Source organism: Triticum urartu, chromosome 7A, assembly GCF_056163025.1.
Source record: "Triticum urartu cultivar PI428250 chromosome 7A, HENAU_Tu73, whole genome shotgun sequence".
Taxonomy (NCBI): domain Eukaryota; kingdom Viridiplantae; phylum Streptophyta; class Magnoliopsida; order Poales; family Poaceae; genus Triticum; species Triticum urartu.
In genome coordinates this window covers 156535336-156550869 of record NC_141879.1, presented here as the reverse complement: position 1 = coordinate 156550869, position 15534 = coordinate 156535336, and the positions used below count along the sequence as shown (strand labels likewise).

Genomic DNA, 15534 nt, shown 5'->3' with positions numbered 1-15534 from the left:
GTATAAATGTTTAATTTATTTATTTTTACAGGGAACTACAACACGAATAAAATAATTATTGTTTTTTCAAAATAAAAGACCATAAAAAACTAATTAGAAAACTATATTATCACAAAGTACCGTGGCGAGTAACATTTAGCAGAGAAATGTTCCATATATAGACAAGTTGAATTAGATCAAAAAAGTCGTTCGACTCCCTCCCGCAATTTGGTGGAATTTTTAAAATACCACCCAGGTCATCATTTATTGATTATATTTTTAATAAAGAATGATTTATTGCTCAGACATCACATTGTTAAGTGTTAGTTCGATAAAATTAATAATCATCAACAATGATGATTTTGTAGGAGTTATTCTTTAACTCTATCATTTATGAATATCTTTTTTCATGTGGGGATTATTTTTCTTAAGTCATATGCCTGATCGCTATTTCAGCGGGTCTATTTACAAAAATATGCATTGTCTGTGCAAGATAATGAATGATGCACAACTTAACCTTTTATTTTACAATAGTGTTATGCTAGGTAACTGATAATTCATTACACTTTTATTGTAAATTCAAATGAATTACACTTCTATTGTAAATTCATATGAACCCATCAAAGATGATACTAATTTACAGAATCAACTATTCATACATGATAACTTATGATAATTTAAGTGCACTGGACCAACCATGTTTTGGTTATTTTTTCTCGTTTGTATATTTCGATCGGACGCGGCGTTTTGGCTCTCGGGTGTGCACCCGAGGTGAACAATAAATTCATTTGAAATAGTAAATAAATTCAAAAAATTCTATTTTTTCGTGATGCTAGATGCTCGTGTGCGTGAAGTCCGTGCCAAATTTCGTGAAGTTTGGACATTTCAGTAGCTCTCAACAGAAAAGACAATTTTTGGGGCTATAAGAAAGTTTACTGTTCATCTACTGTTTTGAACGATTTTGTCTTCTTTCCATGAGCTCATCAGATGTCCGAACAAGCTGAAATTTGGCATGAACATTACGGGTTGGAATATCTTCCACCTAAAATATTTCAAAGTTATTTGAATTTTTTAGTATTTTTTGAATTTACTGTTCATCGGATGCGGATGAGCCTGGGCACCAAATTGAATATCCGGTTTGGATCCATCTATTTTAAGGGTAACATTTCAGATCAGACTATCAAAAAGATCAGTACATACATCACAGTTCCACAGCCTCAACATCAAGCTCAACTGAGTTGTTTGTATGAACTTGTCACGGCAAGCCGCTGCCGTGGGAGTGTCTGCACAGTTTAGTGTTTTGTACCGCAAACCAGAACGTAGCTTAAATAACGCCCCATACACCAAACCAAGAACAGTACACTCAGCACACAATTAGAGACTTTTTCTATTTTTCTGTGGCCAAATGGGATTTTAGACTGTACCAAAATCAGACCCACCGCAATGCCAAACACAATGTAACAACAGCCATACTATATAACAGAGCTGACTACCCGACGGCATGTTCCATACTCACGTAAAACCATATCTAACGCCCAATTCGTGGAAAATAATGAAGTTCCATACAAATGGAAAACGGCGCGCCACAAATGAAGGGAAGAAAATAGGCGTGGTGACTGACGCAAACTAATCAGCTCGTGCAGATGCTCTGCTGAAGAAAGGGGATGGTACGAAAACACCCTCCACTAGTTTTACAGCTATGCACAAGTTGGCGGATACCTCTCCCCTCCTACCCTACCCTACCCTACCTGTTGATTTTCTTGGCTCCGCAAGACAAAACCCCTCCAGCCCATGCAGACTGGCACTAATCAACAAACGCCGTACCTCTACCAGCTTACAATCCGTTTTGTTTAGTCCAATCGACACAGCTTAAATTAGAATAATCAAAACATTGCATATACACCCTTTGGAATCTAGACATCTTATGCAGTACCCTTTGCTACCTCTTTTGATGGAAGTATAGTTACCTATAAAATCTAGCTTGAGCTGTTAAGCTCACCCTGAGCAAAGTATTTCTTTTCATAGGGCCAAAATTTTATAATTACTTTTGTACAACAATTACCTCTGAAATTTCTGCAACACCGTCCCAAAATTCTTGTCTGAAATTTATCTAGATATGGATACATCTAATACTAAAATATGGCTTGATACATCCGTATTTAGACAAATCTAAGACAAGAATTTTAGGACGGAGGGAGTATTTATCCGAGAATTCCTGAATGTGCAAACAAAAAATAAAACTTGGTCCTTTTTCCTGTAAATAGGAAACAGGCCAAGGGTGTTGGTGCAAGAGCGCCAGTACAGACTACAGAGCTCCAAACCGAGTTGCTCGCTCCCCACTGCCAGCCACTGTCGGCGGTAGGTCGCTGCGCTGCGCCGGGAAGAAGAGAAGAGGGGCGCTCACTCACTGGCTATATAAATTGCGGCTCCCTTTTAGGCCCCCGATAATTAGCGTTAATAATAAAATTCCGCGCCACGAGAGGGAAAAGAGACGAGAGCGTAACAGACGACGCCTCTCTCTCTTTCGTCTGCCTGTGCATGGGCGGCGCCCCCCTCCCCACTGGATCTGCACTGCCGGCGTAGCAGCAGGAAGGCCGGCGAACCCCCGGAGATTCCTCGCGAAAATCTCGCGCCGCTTCCATGAGAGGTTTGCGACAATCTTCCGACTCTCCTTTGGTTTTTCTTCCGCGGTGATTCCGGCTGTGGCGGGTACCAGTGGCGTGCTGCTCCAGTCGAGCTCCGGGATTGCGCGCGAGGGCGCGTGATCTAGCTGGTCGCTCGAGGGATTCGCGGGCTAATTAGCGTCCAATGAGGCGATTCGTGGGAGCTGGTGTGGGAAATTGGGAGTGTCGGTGATCCGCCTGTCGGCGGTAGCTGCCGCGTCCGTCCGCGGCTAGATCTGGGGCCGCGCGCCGGTGGTCAGCTACGCCAGAGGCGAAATCCGGCATAGTTCAGTGCCGAATGGGATTTCTCTTCACTGGGTGGATCTGACGCAGCCGTTTTTTGTTTTCTTCTCTTTTACTGTCGGTTTCAGGTTGAGAGCTCGGAGGCAGTGAGGAAGAAGCGGGTAGCCTGATCTGCTCGGCTCGAGGAGGCCACGGAAGACACCTAACATGGCGGCGGCATTAGCGTGGAGGTTCAATGGAACCAACGGCGGCGCAGATCTGGTAGGTGCCCCTCTTGCTGCTGGACGTCGTGGTTCTGAGTACTAGACACTGGCAGGCAGCCTGTCGCTTTCAGAGTCTTTCTTCAACTGCAATCTTCGCTTCCGTGATTAAATAGTGAAGTAGTGGGATAAGGATACTCTTTGAGAGTGAGATCGGTTGTCATTTGTCAGCCTTCTTGATACAGGTCCATCCTTGGGCATCGTATCCGTCGAATTTTATGCTTTGGGGGTTCCTTTCAACTAGGTCTGTCGACTTTTACTGTCAACAGACAATAGTTTGCGCGATGTCTATCTTGAGATCAGGGAGCTAGGAAGCTGTTACCTTCATTTGGCATTAGTGGCAGTAGCATTCTTCATTTCTTCTGGTCTGGGCCATGCATGTTCACTCGGGTGATGGTGAAAAATGGGCTCAATAAGTCCATATGCTTATATTGTGTGAACTTTTGGCATTTATAGGCATTGGAAAGCTTTCTTGTGCCGTAGGCATGTAGCTATTTTGGATGAAGCAAAAGCGTGTAAAAGATGCACTGATTGAATGGCTGGAGTTTTGTTGCCGCATCTTTTGCCTGGTCTTGATGTACTGAATCTCAAGTTCATTTTTGTGTGGACCTATGTTTGATGGACAATACACGCCTTTTTGTTTCTTCATCTCTGTGGATTTCCCTAACTTTTATCTTGTTCCATCTTAGCTTTTTGTGTATTAAGTCACGCCATGTAAGTAATTTGACCAACTATAATCTGGAGATGTTATTCTGGAACTTGCAAAAGTGAATGGAGTCATGCCATAGAAAATTCTGTTATGCTTCTGTGTGATTAGAGGGAGTCCTGATAAAGTGCTTGTCATGAAACTTCAATGGTGTTGTTATCACTACATATTTTTTTCATAATTGCTTCTATAGTTCTTTCTGAACTGTCCATAACCATGTGATTTCCATCAACTAGATACATATTCTTGAGACTTCACGTACTAGAGAACAGTGATTTATCATACTGCAAGAATGATGATTGTTTTCAGTCTTGCTTGCACTTTGAGGAAAATATGGGATTGACCTGACAACATGATCATCAGTTTGAACACCCGACCTATGTTTTGGAGTCATTAAATTGTATCCACTGTTGTAATTTTGTACATTTTAAAGTATTGTAATGATTATTTGATGTTCAAAAGCCTTCATTTGAATCTAGTACTTATGGTGTTCAACATTTTGTGCAATGCAATGCTATCAGCTCATGTAAAGTTCAAAAAACTATGTCTTGGAGTCTTTAATGCTAATCACTCCTGCTTGGCTATTAACAGGATAAGGTTCAAGATTCAGAGCCACCAACTCCTGTCTCGGTCATGAGAATGGGCAAGTAAGTTGTGATTCTCTCTTGGTTTGTACTCTGTAGTGCAAAATGCTCGTAGTTATAGGATTGATGAAATGTGATTTACCACAACAACATTTTCACTACCCTTACCTTCTCTTATTGTTTTTCTGTTTGATATGTCTCCGTTGCATCTCTTGGACTTTTCTTTCATACAACATCATGCAATATAACAACTGTAAAATCGTCACAAGGTGATCTTAGAATTCCTGAATATCAAATGGGAAAAAGACATGACTACTAAAATGTCCATTTTGTTCCCTTAAGGGATATGTTTTTAGAAGTGACTTATATGTCAACCAAACTAGTAGGGAGGTGGAAATTAATAGTCTATAACAACTACCCTGCAACTCAATAAATTTCTGCTCCAAATAAAATGACCCCTAAATAAAAGTTATCTGATGCCCTGGTTTTTAACATTACTTGGATGTGTAAGAAATTACGAAAGCAAGAAAAGTCAACACCTACACCTAAATTTAGATACACAATTGCATTGGTTATTTGATTTGTGATACTGCAATTGTAATAAGGTGCTATTATAGATTTAAATAAGTCCTGCAATTTTATATTCAAAGGCAGGGATTGAATTTGGATTTTTTTTGAACCTGTCCTTACTTCAGAAAGAGAGGAACTTGAGCGTTGCTCAGTCGCCTAGAACGGGAGTGCATGCCTAGTCTACCCAGGTCCAAGGCTTCGCCTCCGCGGAGTGTGCTCCTTGTAGTTTCTTTTGAATTAAAATCCCATGGATGCTAGTGCCGGTTGGCCGAGTTCTTTTTTTACCTCATGAGAGAGTAAAGGGCAGGGATAGTGCATCTCGAAGGAAATGAGATACTTGAATATGGAGAAATTGATCACATATGGGAGAGAAGTTTTTTCATGAGCAAAATTCTAACTATTCCTTCTTCCTTGATCTCATAAGTAAAAATGCAAACGCATTGACTTGTCACTTAAGAGTAACTCAATCTCAAACTCAAATCTAACTTGAACATTTTTTAAAGGGATAAATTCCTAATCAAACTAACAGATCAAGATCAAAGCAAAATAACGTGCAGCAGCCAATGGGCATTCCAGGAAACATGTTAGAATCAAGAGATCACATAACCTTTTTTTTTTTCCAAATCATGCAGGAGAACTGCATAGACAACTGAGCGATAAACACAAAGAGGGGGTAATCTAAACCTAAAACGACAAATACATAGATGCAAGAGCTATGGGAGAGCGTGGGAAACAGCCAAGCACCGTTGCTTGCAGGCTGTCTTAAGTTTGTTGACCATTGCGTTAAGCCATTAAGCAAAGTCATCTTGGCAGAAGATCACACAACATTTATAAATCATCTGGTACACCTGTTTAATGAAAATGCCATGTGGATTTGACCATCTATAAGAAAAGAATCACCAGCATCCAAAACATCAAATTGATATCACTAGATTTATCATGAAATACACTTATATAATTATTTCTCTGTGAGGCGACATTTTTATAAAGAAATTGATGGTCAGAGTATCATCTTGAATACATTTTGGATCAGATGAAGTAGTATCTTAGCTGTGAACTTTTGATAAACTACTATGCTCTTGTAAATTATACCACATCAAAATCATTGTGAAGTATTGGACACTAGAACTAAGTCTGATCATATGTAATTGCAGGAACCGAGTCAATATGGAGGATGAGGAGACACTTTCAAGTGTTGCTCATTGTATTGAGCAGTTGCGGCAGAGTTCTTCGTCCACTCAAGAAAAAGAAAGCTCATTGAAGCAGTTATTGGATCTTGTTCAAACACGTGATACTGCATTTGGAGCTGTTGCATCACATTCACAAGCTGTTCCAATACTTGTTTCTCTCCTCAGATCTGGCTCATCTGGAATTAAGATGCTGTCTGCTACTGTTCTTGGTTCTCTTTGCAAGGAAGAGGAGCTAAGGGTGAAGGTTCTGCTTGGTGGTTGCATCCCTCCATTGCTTGCTCTTCTCAGGTCCAAGTCAGCTGAAAGTCAGACTGCAGCTGCCAAAACAATTTATGCTGTTTCTCAAGGTGGGATAAGGGATCATGTTGGTTCAAAGATATTCTCAACAGAAAATGTTGTCCCAGTACTGTGGGAGCAACTCAAAGTTAGCCTCAAGAATGAGAGTTTGGTGGATGGCCTGCTAACCGGAGCACTGAAGAACTTGTCAAAAAGCACAGAGGGGTTTTGGTCGTCAACTGTGCGATGTGGTGGAGTTGATATACTTATAAAGCTGATTGGTTCTGGACAGACAAATACCCTAGCAAATGTGTGCAATCTTCTTGGGGCCTTAATGATGGAAGACTCATCAGTTTGTTCAAAAGTTTTATCAGGAGAAACAACAAAACAGCTCCTAAAGTTGCTTGGTCCTGGTAATGAAACATCTATTAGAGCAGAAGCTGCTGGTGCTCTGAAATCCCTTTCTGCGCAGAGTAAAGAAGCTCGGCGTGAGGTAGCTAGTTCTAATGGGATTCCTGCTCTTATAAATGCTACTATTGCTCCATCAAAAGAGTTCATGCACGGAGAATCTGCCCAAGCACTGCAAGAAAATGCGATGTGTGCATTAGCAAATATTTCTGGTGGTTTATCTTATGTAATCTCAAGCCTCGGTGAAAGTCTTGAATCATGCTCTTCCTCTGCACAGATTGCTGACACTCTTGGTGCATTAGCCTCAGCGTTGATGATATATGACATAAATGCAGAATCAATCAGTGCATCAGACCCTCTGGTCATTGAGAAGACATTAATGAAACAGTTCAAGCCTAAGGCGCCCTTCCTTGTACAGGAGCGTGTAATTGAAGCTTTGGCCAGCTTGTATAGTAACCCAGTTCTCTGCAAGACGCTTGCAGATTCTGATGCAAAACGTTTGCTTGTTGGTTTGATAACCATGGCAGGCACTGAGGTGCAAGATGACCTGATGACATCACTCTTTGCTCTCTGCAAGAAAGATTGTGATTTATGGCAAGCTCTGCAAGGCCGTGAGGGTGTTCAGCTATTGATTTCCTTACTTGGTCTATCCTCAGAACAGCAGCAGGAATGTGCTGTTGCTCTGCTCGCTCTTCTGTCAAAGGAGAATGATGAGTGCAAATGGGCTATCACTGCTGCTGGTGGTATACCTCCTCTTGTTCAAATATTAGAAACTGGTTCTCCGAAAGCTAAAGAAGATTCAGCAACCATCATTGGCAATTTATGCAATCACAGTGAAGACATACGAGCATGTGTTGAAAGTGCTGATGCAGTTCCTGCTTTGCTATGGCTTCTCAAAAACGGAAGTGACAACGGCAAAGAGATAGCATCCAAAACACTGAATCATCTCATTCACAAGTCAGATACTGGAACTATTAGTCAGTTATCTGCTCTGTTGACAAGTGAACAGCCTGAATCAAAAATTTATGTTCTTGATGCTTTGAAAAGCTTGCTTTCTGTTGCACCACTTAATGATATTCTGCATGAAGGAAGTGCTGCAAATGATGCAGTTGAGACAATGATCAAAATTCTAAGCTCCCCAAAAGAAGAAACTCAGGCTACATCAGCATCTGCTCTTGCTGGTCTATTCCATTGCCGCAAAGACTTGCGAGAAACACATATTGCAGTGAAGACACTTTGGTCAGTCATGAAACTGATTGACGTGCAGTCCGACAGAATACTAATGGAGGCCTCATGTTGCCTTGCTGCCATTTTTCTTTCGGTCAAGCAAAATAAGGAGGTTGCTGCAGTTGGACGTGATGCACTTGCTCCACTAGTCTCACTTGCAAGTTCAACAGTTCTTGAAGTAGCAGAGCAAGCAACCCGAGCTTTGGCAAACCTTTTTCTTGATCATGAATTGTCTGCGCTGGTATCTTTTGAAGAAATTATGTTCCCTATAACTCGTGTTCTTAAGGAGGGTACTCTTGATGGAAGAATTCATGGAGCAGCAGCAATAGCTCGCCTGTTGCAGTGCCGACCCATTAACCAAGCTATCTCAGATACTATTAATCGCTCTGGTGCTGTCCTTGCTCTAGCTGGTCTCTTGGAAGCTGCTGATGGTGATGCTTTGGCAACATCAGAAGTTCTTGATGCACTGGTGCTATTATCAAGATCGAAGGTGTCAAGTGGGCATACCAAGGCTCCCTGGACAGCTCTTGCAGAAAATCCCCACACCATACTTCCCCTTGTTTCTTGTGTAGCTGATGCAGTACCCGCCTTGCAAGATAAAGCCATAGAAGTTTTGTCAAGGCTCTGTTTGGACCAACATGATGTTGTGGGTGGTTTGGTTTCTGAAATCCCAGGTTGCATATCATCAGCAGCACGGCGGGTCATTGGTTCTAACCTTCTGAAAGTTAAAGTTGGTGGATGTGCTCTTCTTGTTTGTGCAGCAAAAGAGCATTGTCAAAAGCAGATTGAGATACTGAGTGATTCAAGCTTGTACATTCAGCTAATTCATTCTCTAGTTGGTATGATCAATACAGCAAACTTACCTTCTGAAAATGGAGATGGTGAAAGTATAGCAGACATTAAAATTTCCAGGCACTCAAAAGAAAATAGCAGTGATGCTGAAATGGTGCCCCACACTGCTGTTATCTCGGGTAACATGATTCCACTCTGGCTACTTGCTGTCTTTGCTCGCCATGACGACAAAACAAGAGCAGAAATTCTAGAAGCTGGAGCAGTTCAAATGCTCACTGAGAAGATTTCTCAAAATGCATTTCTATATGTGGTATGTGGATGCTAGTTATTCCATTTTCCCTTATTCTTTGTACATATGCCAGTTGGTATGTGAATGTTATTATCTCTTACACACTTCATTATCTTGCATTACATACACAGTTTACATTCAGAGCTTCTTTGTTTTTGAATTTTGCTCCTAAATTTGCTTATAGACTGAATAATCTTTAGGTTTTAGGTAGGCAATAACTTATTCTAGATTGGATGGATCACTTCGTACCTAGCTGATTTCTACCATTCCATCTATTGTACAGCTATAAGGAACATTGATTTAATTATCACCTGCTAAGTCTCAGTGCCTTGAGTAAAGTTTCATACTTTTCCATGAAACATTAGCTTGTGTTGATTCATCTTCACAATTCCAGGGATTAGTGTTTCCTTGGCACAATCATTGCCTGTGCATACGATCCCATGTTTGTCCTTTTTGTTACTCTTCATTGTAATGCACATTATTTTGTATAAAGGTTCCAGAGGAACCAAAGGCCTACATAACCTGGCATGACTAAACAAAAGAGCTAATGAAAAGTTAACAGAAATGAAGCGCTTCCTTTAAATGGATATTTCCAAAACCAATCAGTTCTCCCATTCTTCTTCTGAGATGGGCTTTAAGCCATACCGAACCAATCACATATCCCCTGGCACATTTAGTCACTTCAGTTCGCAGTATGAACCATTGTTGAGGAGTTCTAATTTTCTAAGCTAGTTGTCTTTGCCATCTATTTTATTTGGGGTTTCTTTTTGAACTTGCATTCGTTTCGTTGTGTCCAAATATTCAAAACTTGAATTGTAGCAACTAACTGAATTGACACTCAAAAGAAAAGATTTGTGGTATCTTCGACCATACTTGCGTTGTGAAGTACACGATCAACTGAATCAACTCTCAGGTTCTATTTGGATAGCATAGCTATGTCACTGAGTTCTCCATACAACATAACGATAATAAAATTCTGTGCTCGATTAGACATGATAAGTTCTGTTTGGTATTTTGCTTTTGAGACTTGTCTGATACTACTTCTGGAGACCCATCGTATATCTTACTCCTGCACTGGTCTCCAAATTCTTATCAGATAGAAGACTTATTTTGGTATTCACATCGAAAGATAGTTTACACCCTTTAATGCCTCACATACTTCAAAATTAGATATAATCAAAAGTAACTTTACATTGTGATTCTTTTGGTTGGACATCATGATTGGCATTTGGAAGTTCTCATGGTATTCATTTTTGTCTGTGTTAATTTTTTGGCATTATATTGCGCTGCAGCTGACTAGTTCAGTTCCCTAAATTTTTCATTTTGACGAGGAAAGATCCACCGCAAATTATCTAATAAAACTTAAATTATTCATTTGCTAGTTTTTATGTACACATAATGCATTGTCTTGTTGCTCATAGCTTGTTAAGTTTTTGTTTTCCTTTCAATTTCTGGGACTGCTCGTAATGTATCTTTATGCTTTTATCAGGGTGAAGAAGATAATACCGCATGGGTCTGTGCCTTACTTCTTGCATTGCTATTTCAAGAAAGAGAGGTCAATCGATCTAATTCAGCATCCCATTCAATTCCTGTGCTCTCAAACTTGTTAAGGTCAGACGAGCCAGCATACAGGTACTTTGCTGCACAAGCTTTGGCAAGTCTGGTTAGTAACGGTAGCAGAGGAACTCTTCTGGCCGTTGCTAATTCTGGAGCAGCCACCGGACTTATATCTTTGCTTGGATGTGCTAATGTTGATATAGCTGATCTCTTAGAGTTATCAGAGGAATTCATGTTGGTGCCTAATCCTGATGAAACTACGCTGGAAAGGCTATTCAGAGTTGATGATATCAGGGTTGGTTCAACTTCCAGAAAATCCATTCCTCTTCTTGTTGATCTACTTAAACCCATTCCAGAAAGACCTGGTGCTCCTTTCTTGGCATTGGGTCTTTTGACACAATTGGCTGTTGATTGTGTTCCAAACATGCTGCTGATGGCTGAAGTTGGAATCCTAGAAGCACTTACCAAATACCTATCACTTAGCCCACAAGACGCAACAGAAGAAGCTACAACTGAGTTGTTGGGCATTCTTTTTAGTTGTGCGGAAATAAGGCAACATGAATCAGCACTTGGTACTGTAAACCAACTTGTGGCAGTCCTTCGTCTAGGAGGAAGAAATTCACGCTATAGCGCGGCAAAGGCATTAGAAAGTTTGTTTTGTGCAGACCATGTCAGGAACAGTGAGTCAGCTCGACAGGCTATTCAGCCGCTTGTAGAAGTTCTGAGTACTGGCATGGAGAGGGAGCAGCATGCAGCCATATCAGCACTTGTTAGACTGCTTTGTGACAATCCGTCAAGAGCACTTGCAGTTGCCGATGTTGAGATGAACGCAGTGGATGTTCTGTGCCGGATTCTGTCCTCAGATTGTTCAGCTGAGTTGAAAGGTGATTCCGCTGAACTGTGCGGTGTTCTGTTTGCAAATACAAGGATCCGCTCTACAATGGCTGCAGCCCGTTGTGTGGAACCTTTGGTCGGTTTACTGGTTAGTGAAGCTAACCCGGCCCAGCTTTCTGTAGTCCGTGCACTGGATAAGCTCCTAGATGATGAACAACTCGCTGAATTAGTGGCAGCGCATGGGGCAGTCGTTCCTCTTGTTGGGCTTTTGTTTGGCAAAAATTTCATGCTTCATGAGGCAGTTGCCAGAGCTTTGGTGAAGATTGGAAAAGATAGGCCGGCTTGCAAATTGGAAATGGTTAAAGCTGGTGTAATTGAGAGCATTCTTGATATTCTTCATGATGCTCCAGATTTTCTTTGCACTGCATTGGCGGAAATGCTTCGGATTTTGACAAATAATGCTAGCATAGCAAAAGGCCCATCTGCAGCCAAAGTAGTACAGCCTCTTTTCTCTCTGCTATCAAAGGCAGATACTGGTCCTGAGGGGCAGTATAGCACTTTGCAGGTTCTTGTCAATATTTTGGAGCATCCTGAATGCCGAGCTGATTACAACTTGACACCCCGCCAAACAATTGAGCCAGTCATTACTTTACTGAATTCATCTCCACCAGCTGTGCAACAATTGGCTGCGGAGCTCCTATCTCATCTTCTCCTGGAAGAACACCTCCAGAAGGATACAGTAGCAGAGCAATCCATCCCTGCCCTCATTCAAATTCTCTCATCAGGTTTGCCAAATTTACAGCAGAGAGCTATAAAAGCTCTTGCTAATCTTGCATTAGCCTGGCCAAATACAATTGCAAAGGAGGGTGGTGTGTTTGAGTTGTCCAAGGTGCTGCTGCAATCTGATCCTCCTTTGCCTCATGTTGTATGGGAATCTGCAGCAGCTGTCCTGTCTAGCATTTTGCAGTACAGTACCGAGTTTTTCCTTGAGGTTCCTGTTGCGGTACTAGTGCAGTTGCTCAGATCAGGGACTGAAAGTACCGTTGTGGGTGCACTGAATGCCCTGCTTGTATTGGAGAGTGATGATTCAACAAGTGCAGAAGCAATGGCTGAGAGTGGTGCTGTAGAAGCTCTTCTGGATCTCTTGAGGAGTCATCAGTGTGAGGAAGCTGCTGCAAGACTCATTGAGGCATTGCTGAACAACATAAGAATAAGGGAGGCGAAGGCTGCTAAAAATGCTATTGCACCTTTATCCATGTACCTTCTGGATCCACAGACGCAGTCTCAACAGGGAAGATTGCTTGCTGCTCTTGCTCTTGGAGATCTTTTCCAAAATGAAGGTCTTGCTCGTTCTACTGATGCCGTCGCAGCATGCCGTGCTCTGGTCAATCTTCTTGAAGACCAGCCAACCGAAGAGATGAAAGTGGTAGCCATTTGTGCCTTGCAGAATCTAGTCATGTACAGCCGAGCAAATAAAAGAGCAGTTGCAGAATCTGGTGGCGTCCAGGTCTTGCTGGACCTTATCAGTTCAAGCAATCCTGATACTTCTGTTCAGGCAGCAATGTTTGTCAAACTTCTGTTCAACAACCACACCATCCAAGAGTATGCCACGAGTGAAACAGTCAGAGTTATAACAGGTAAAGCAGTACCCCCTTCTTGTTTGTGTTGGATCACTTGCATTAGTCACTTGTTGTGTTTCAGTGCCTTTCATGCTATATAAGTCAAAGTTTACCTTCAATATTAACAAGTCAAACAAAATGATAGTATATAGCAAAGCGAAGCAACGTGTTTGAAAAAAAGATAGTATTATATTTTAGTGGTTCTCTACACAAAATAGGCATTGTTTTTAACTCTTATTTTCTAGTTGTAAGAACAATTTATTTCTGGCATCCTGGAATGTGGTTTTATTTTTCTACGCAGAGTTTATGTACCTGATGATGGTGCTTTGTATGCAGCTTCAATTGAGAAGGATATATGGGCATCTGGGAGTGCTAATGAGGAGTATCTTAAAGCACTTAATGCTTTACTTAGCAATTTCCCTCGTCTGAGAGTCACTGAACCTGCTACAATATGTATTCCGCATCTTGTAACATCCCTTAAAACTGGTTCTGAAGCAACTCAAGAAGCAGCACTGGATTCACTATATCTGCTAAGACAAGCATGGACGGCTTGCCCAGCAGAAGTATTTAAAGCTCAATCAGTTGCTGCGTCAGAGGCTATTCCTCTACTTCAGTACTTGATACAGTCTGGCCCACCACGGTTTCAAGAGAAGGCAGAGTTGCTACTTCAGTGCTTGCCTGGGACACTTACAGTTACTATAAAGCGTGGCAACAATCTGAGGCAATCAGTGGGAAATGCTAGTGCATTCTGCAAGCTTACTCTTGGAAATAATCCAGCAAGGCTGACAAAGGTATGTCTATATTGTTTGTGCATCTCATTTTAGGGATATAAGTCCATAGCACAATTTAGTACTTCCATGCTGGCAATAAATAATTGCTATGCCTGCAGTTAATATTGTTTACCTTTTTCTTATTTATTTGTTTTTATGTGCACTTCTATGATCTATTAGCAAGATCATAGTTCGACAGTCCATATCAAAGGGTTAATTAGGATCCTATCAGTTCTTGTGCTGTGGTGCTTCCAAGTATTTATTTTAGCCTCTGATGTTTGGAAGAGAGATATTTCTTGGTAAACCTTCGGTATCTAGTCCTATCAGGGGCTTGCTAGTCCTGTACATACGGTACCCTGATGCAAAAGCACTATGCTGTAGTGAATAGTACTCCCTCCGTCCCATAATATAAGAGCGTTTTTGACACTGCACTAGTGTCAAAAACGCTCTTATATTATGGGACGGAGGGAGTAGAACATAGGGGCTGTATTTTACCGCTACTGCTAGACACCGGAGCATTGAAATACGGTACATCAGTCTCCAGTGTTACCATTAACAGCAGAAATTGCAATACCTCCTAATTGTAATGCCTGCATTTGGTGCTTAACTTGAAGCATGAATATTTGCTAGTTTATTTTCTTAATGATGCTGTATATAGGTATATTTGGTTTTGAGCTTCTTTTTGCACTTAACCAAGTGCGCACATGCACACAGTGTAACAAAGTTAATTGACCTGAATCACATGATACTGTACGCAGATTGTCTCGACTGGTGAGTCACCTGAATGGGACGAGGCCTTTGCATGGGCTTTTGACAGCCCTCCCAAGGGTCAGAAGCTTCATATCTCTTGCAAAAACAACAGCAAATTCGGAAAGGTACTGAAATGTGATATACATGCATCATATTTATCACTTCATATCCTTTTGCTGCTGTTTCTCGCGTCACTGTATTTGCATCCTCAATCTCCCTGCCTGTTGTTGCAGAAATCGTTTGGCAAGGTGACGATCCAGATCGACCGGGTCGTCATGCTGGGGTCAGTCGCCGGAGAGTACACCCTGCTGCCGGAGAGCAAAAGCGGTCCGAATAGGAACCTGGAAATCGAATTCCAATGGTCGAACAAATGACAGCATCTACAGAATTAGGCGCCCGTGTAAGTTAAAATATATAAAGTTACGAGTGGCTTTCTTGTTCCATATCCTCTGCTAAATGTTACCCTGTTTGTGCATCAGTGTAAATAGCCGGCAGAGAAAGTTGTTTTTTGTTGTTGTACCTTTTTGTGAGATAAAAACAGATGAGATCAGTTGTTTTTTGTACTGATTGTAATGGACCGACCGATTCATTATTTTTTCGATGGGATTTTTTCGTTTGTATAATCTTTGTAAGGCAATGCATGCTTGGAAGCAAGGGAACTGGGTGTGTTTGGTTGTTGGGGATTCAAGTGGCACAAGAGGGAGAGTGTCCAATTTTTTGGGTCATCCAGTTGCTTGGTTTGCGGAACGAAACCGAATCGGAATTGGTCGGATTCGGTTTGTTGATGGCCGTGGTTCCAGTGTCTGAATGCCTGGCT

The 15534-nt window shown here is 41.5% G+C and overlaps 1 protein-coding gene across 1 annotated transcript; it reads left to right on the top strand.

Annotated features, from left to right (window-relative positions):
* The first annotated feature begins 2349 nt into the window (after positions 1-2349).
* CSI1 (binding protein) lies at positions 2350-15318 on the top strand. Its single transcript, XM_048684617.2, has 8 exons — positions 2350-2626; positions 3014-3146; positions 4443-4498; positions 6160-9208; positions 10677-13215; positions 13534-13988; positions 14726-14842; positions 14951-15318. The coding sequence occupies exons 2-8, from the start codon at positions 3093-3095 to the stop codon at positions 15089-15091; spliced, it is 6411 nt and encodes a 2136-aa protein (XP_048540574.2). The 5' UTR covers positions 2350-2626; positions 3014-3092; the 3' UTR covers positions 15092-15318.
* The last annotated feature ends 216 nt before the right edge of the window (positions 15319-15534 follow it).

Bases quoted from the DNA above. Each gene is read 5' to 3' on its own strand.
- CSI1 (XM_048684617.2), top strand. From the start codon at position 3,093: ATGGCGGCGGCATTAGCGTGGAGGTTCAATGGAACCAACGGCGGCGCA. The intron at 3,147-4,442 runs GTAGGTGCCCCT...GGCTATTAACAG, and splicing joins CCAACGGCGGCGCAGATCTG to GATAAGGTTCAAGATTCAGA. The intron at 13,989-14,725 runs GTATGTCTATAT...TACTGTACGCAG, and splicing joins ATCCAGCAAGGCTGACAAAG to ATTGTCTCGACTGGTGAGTC.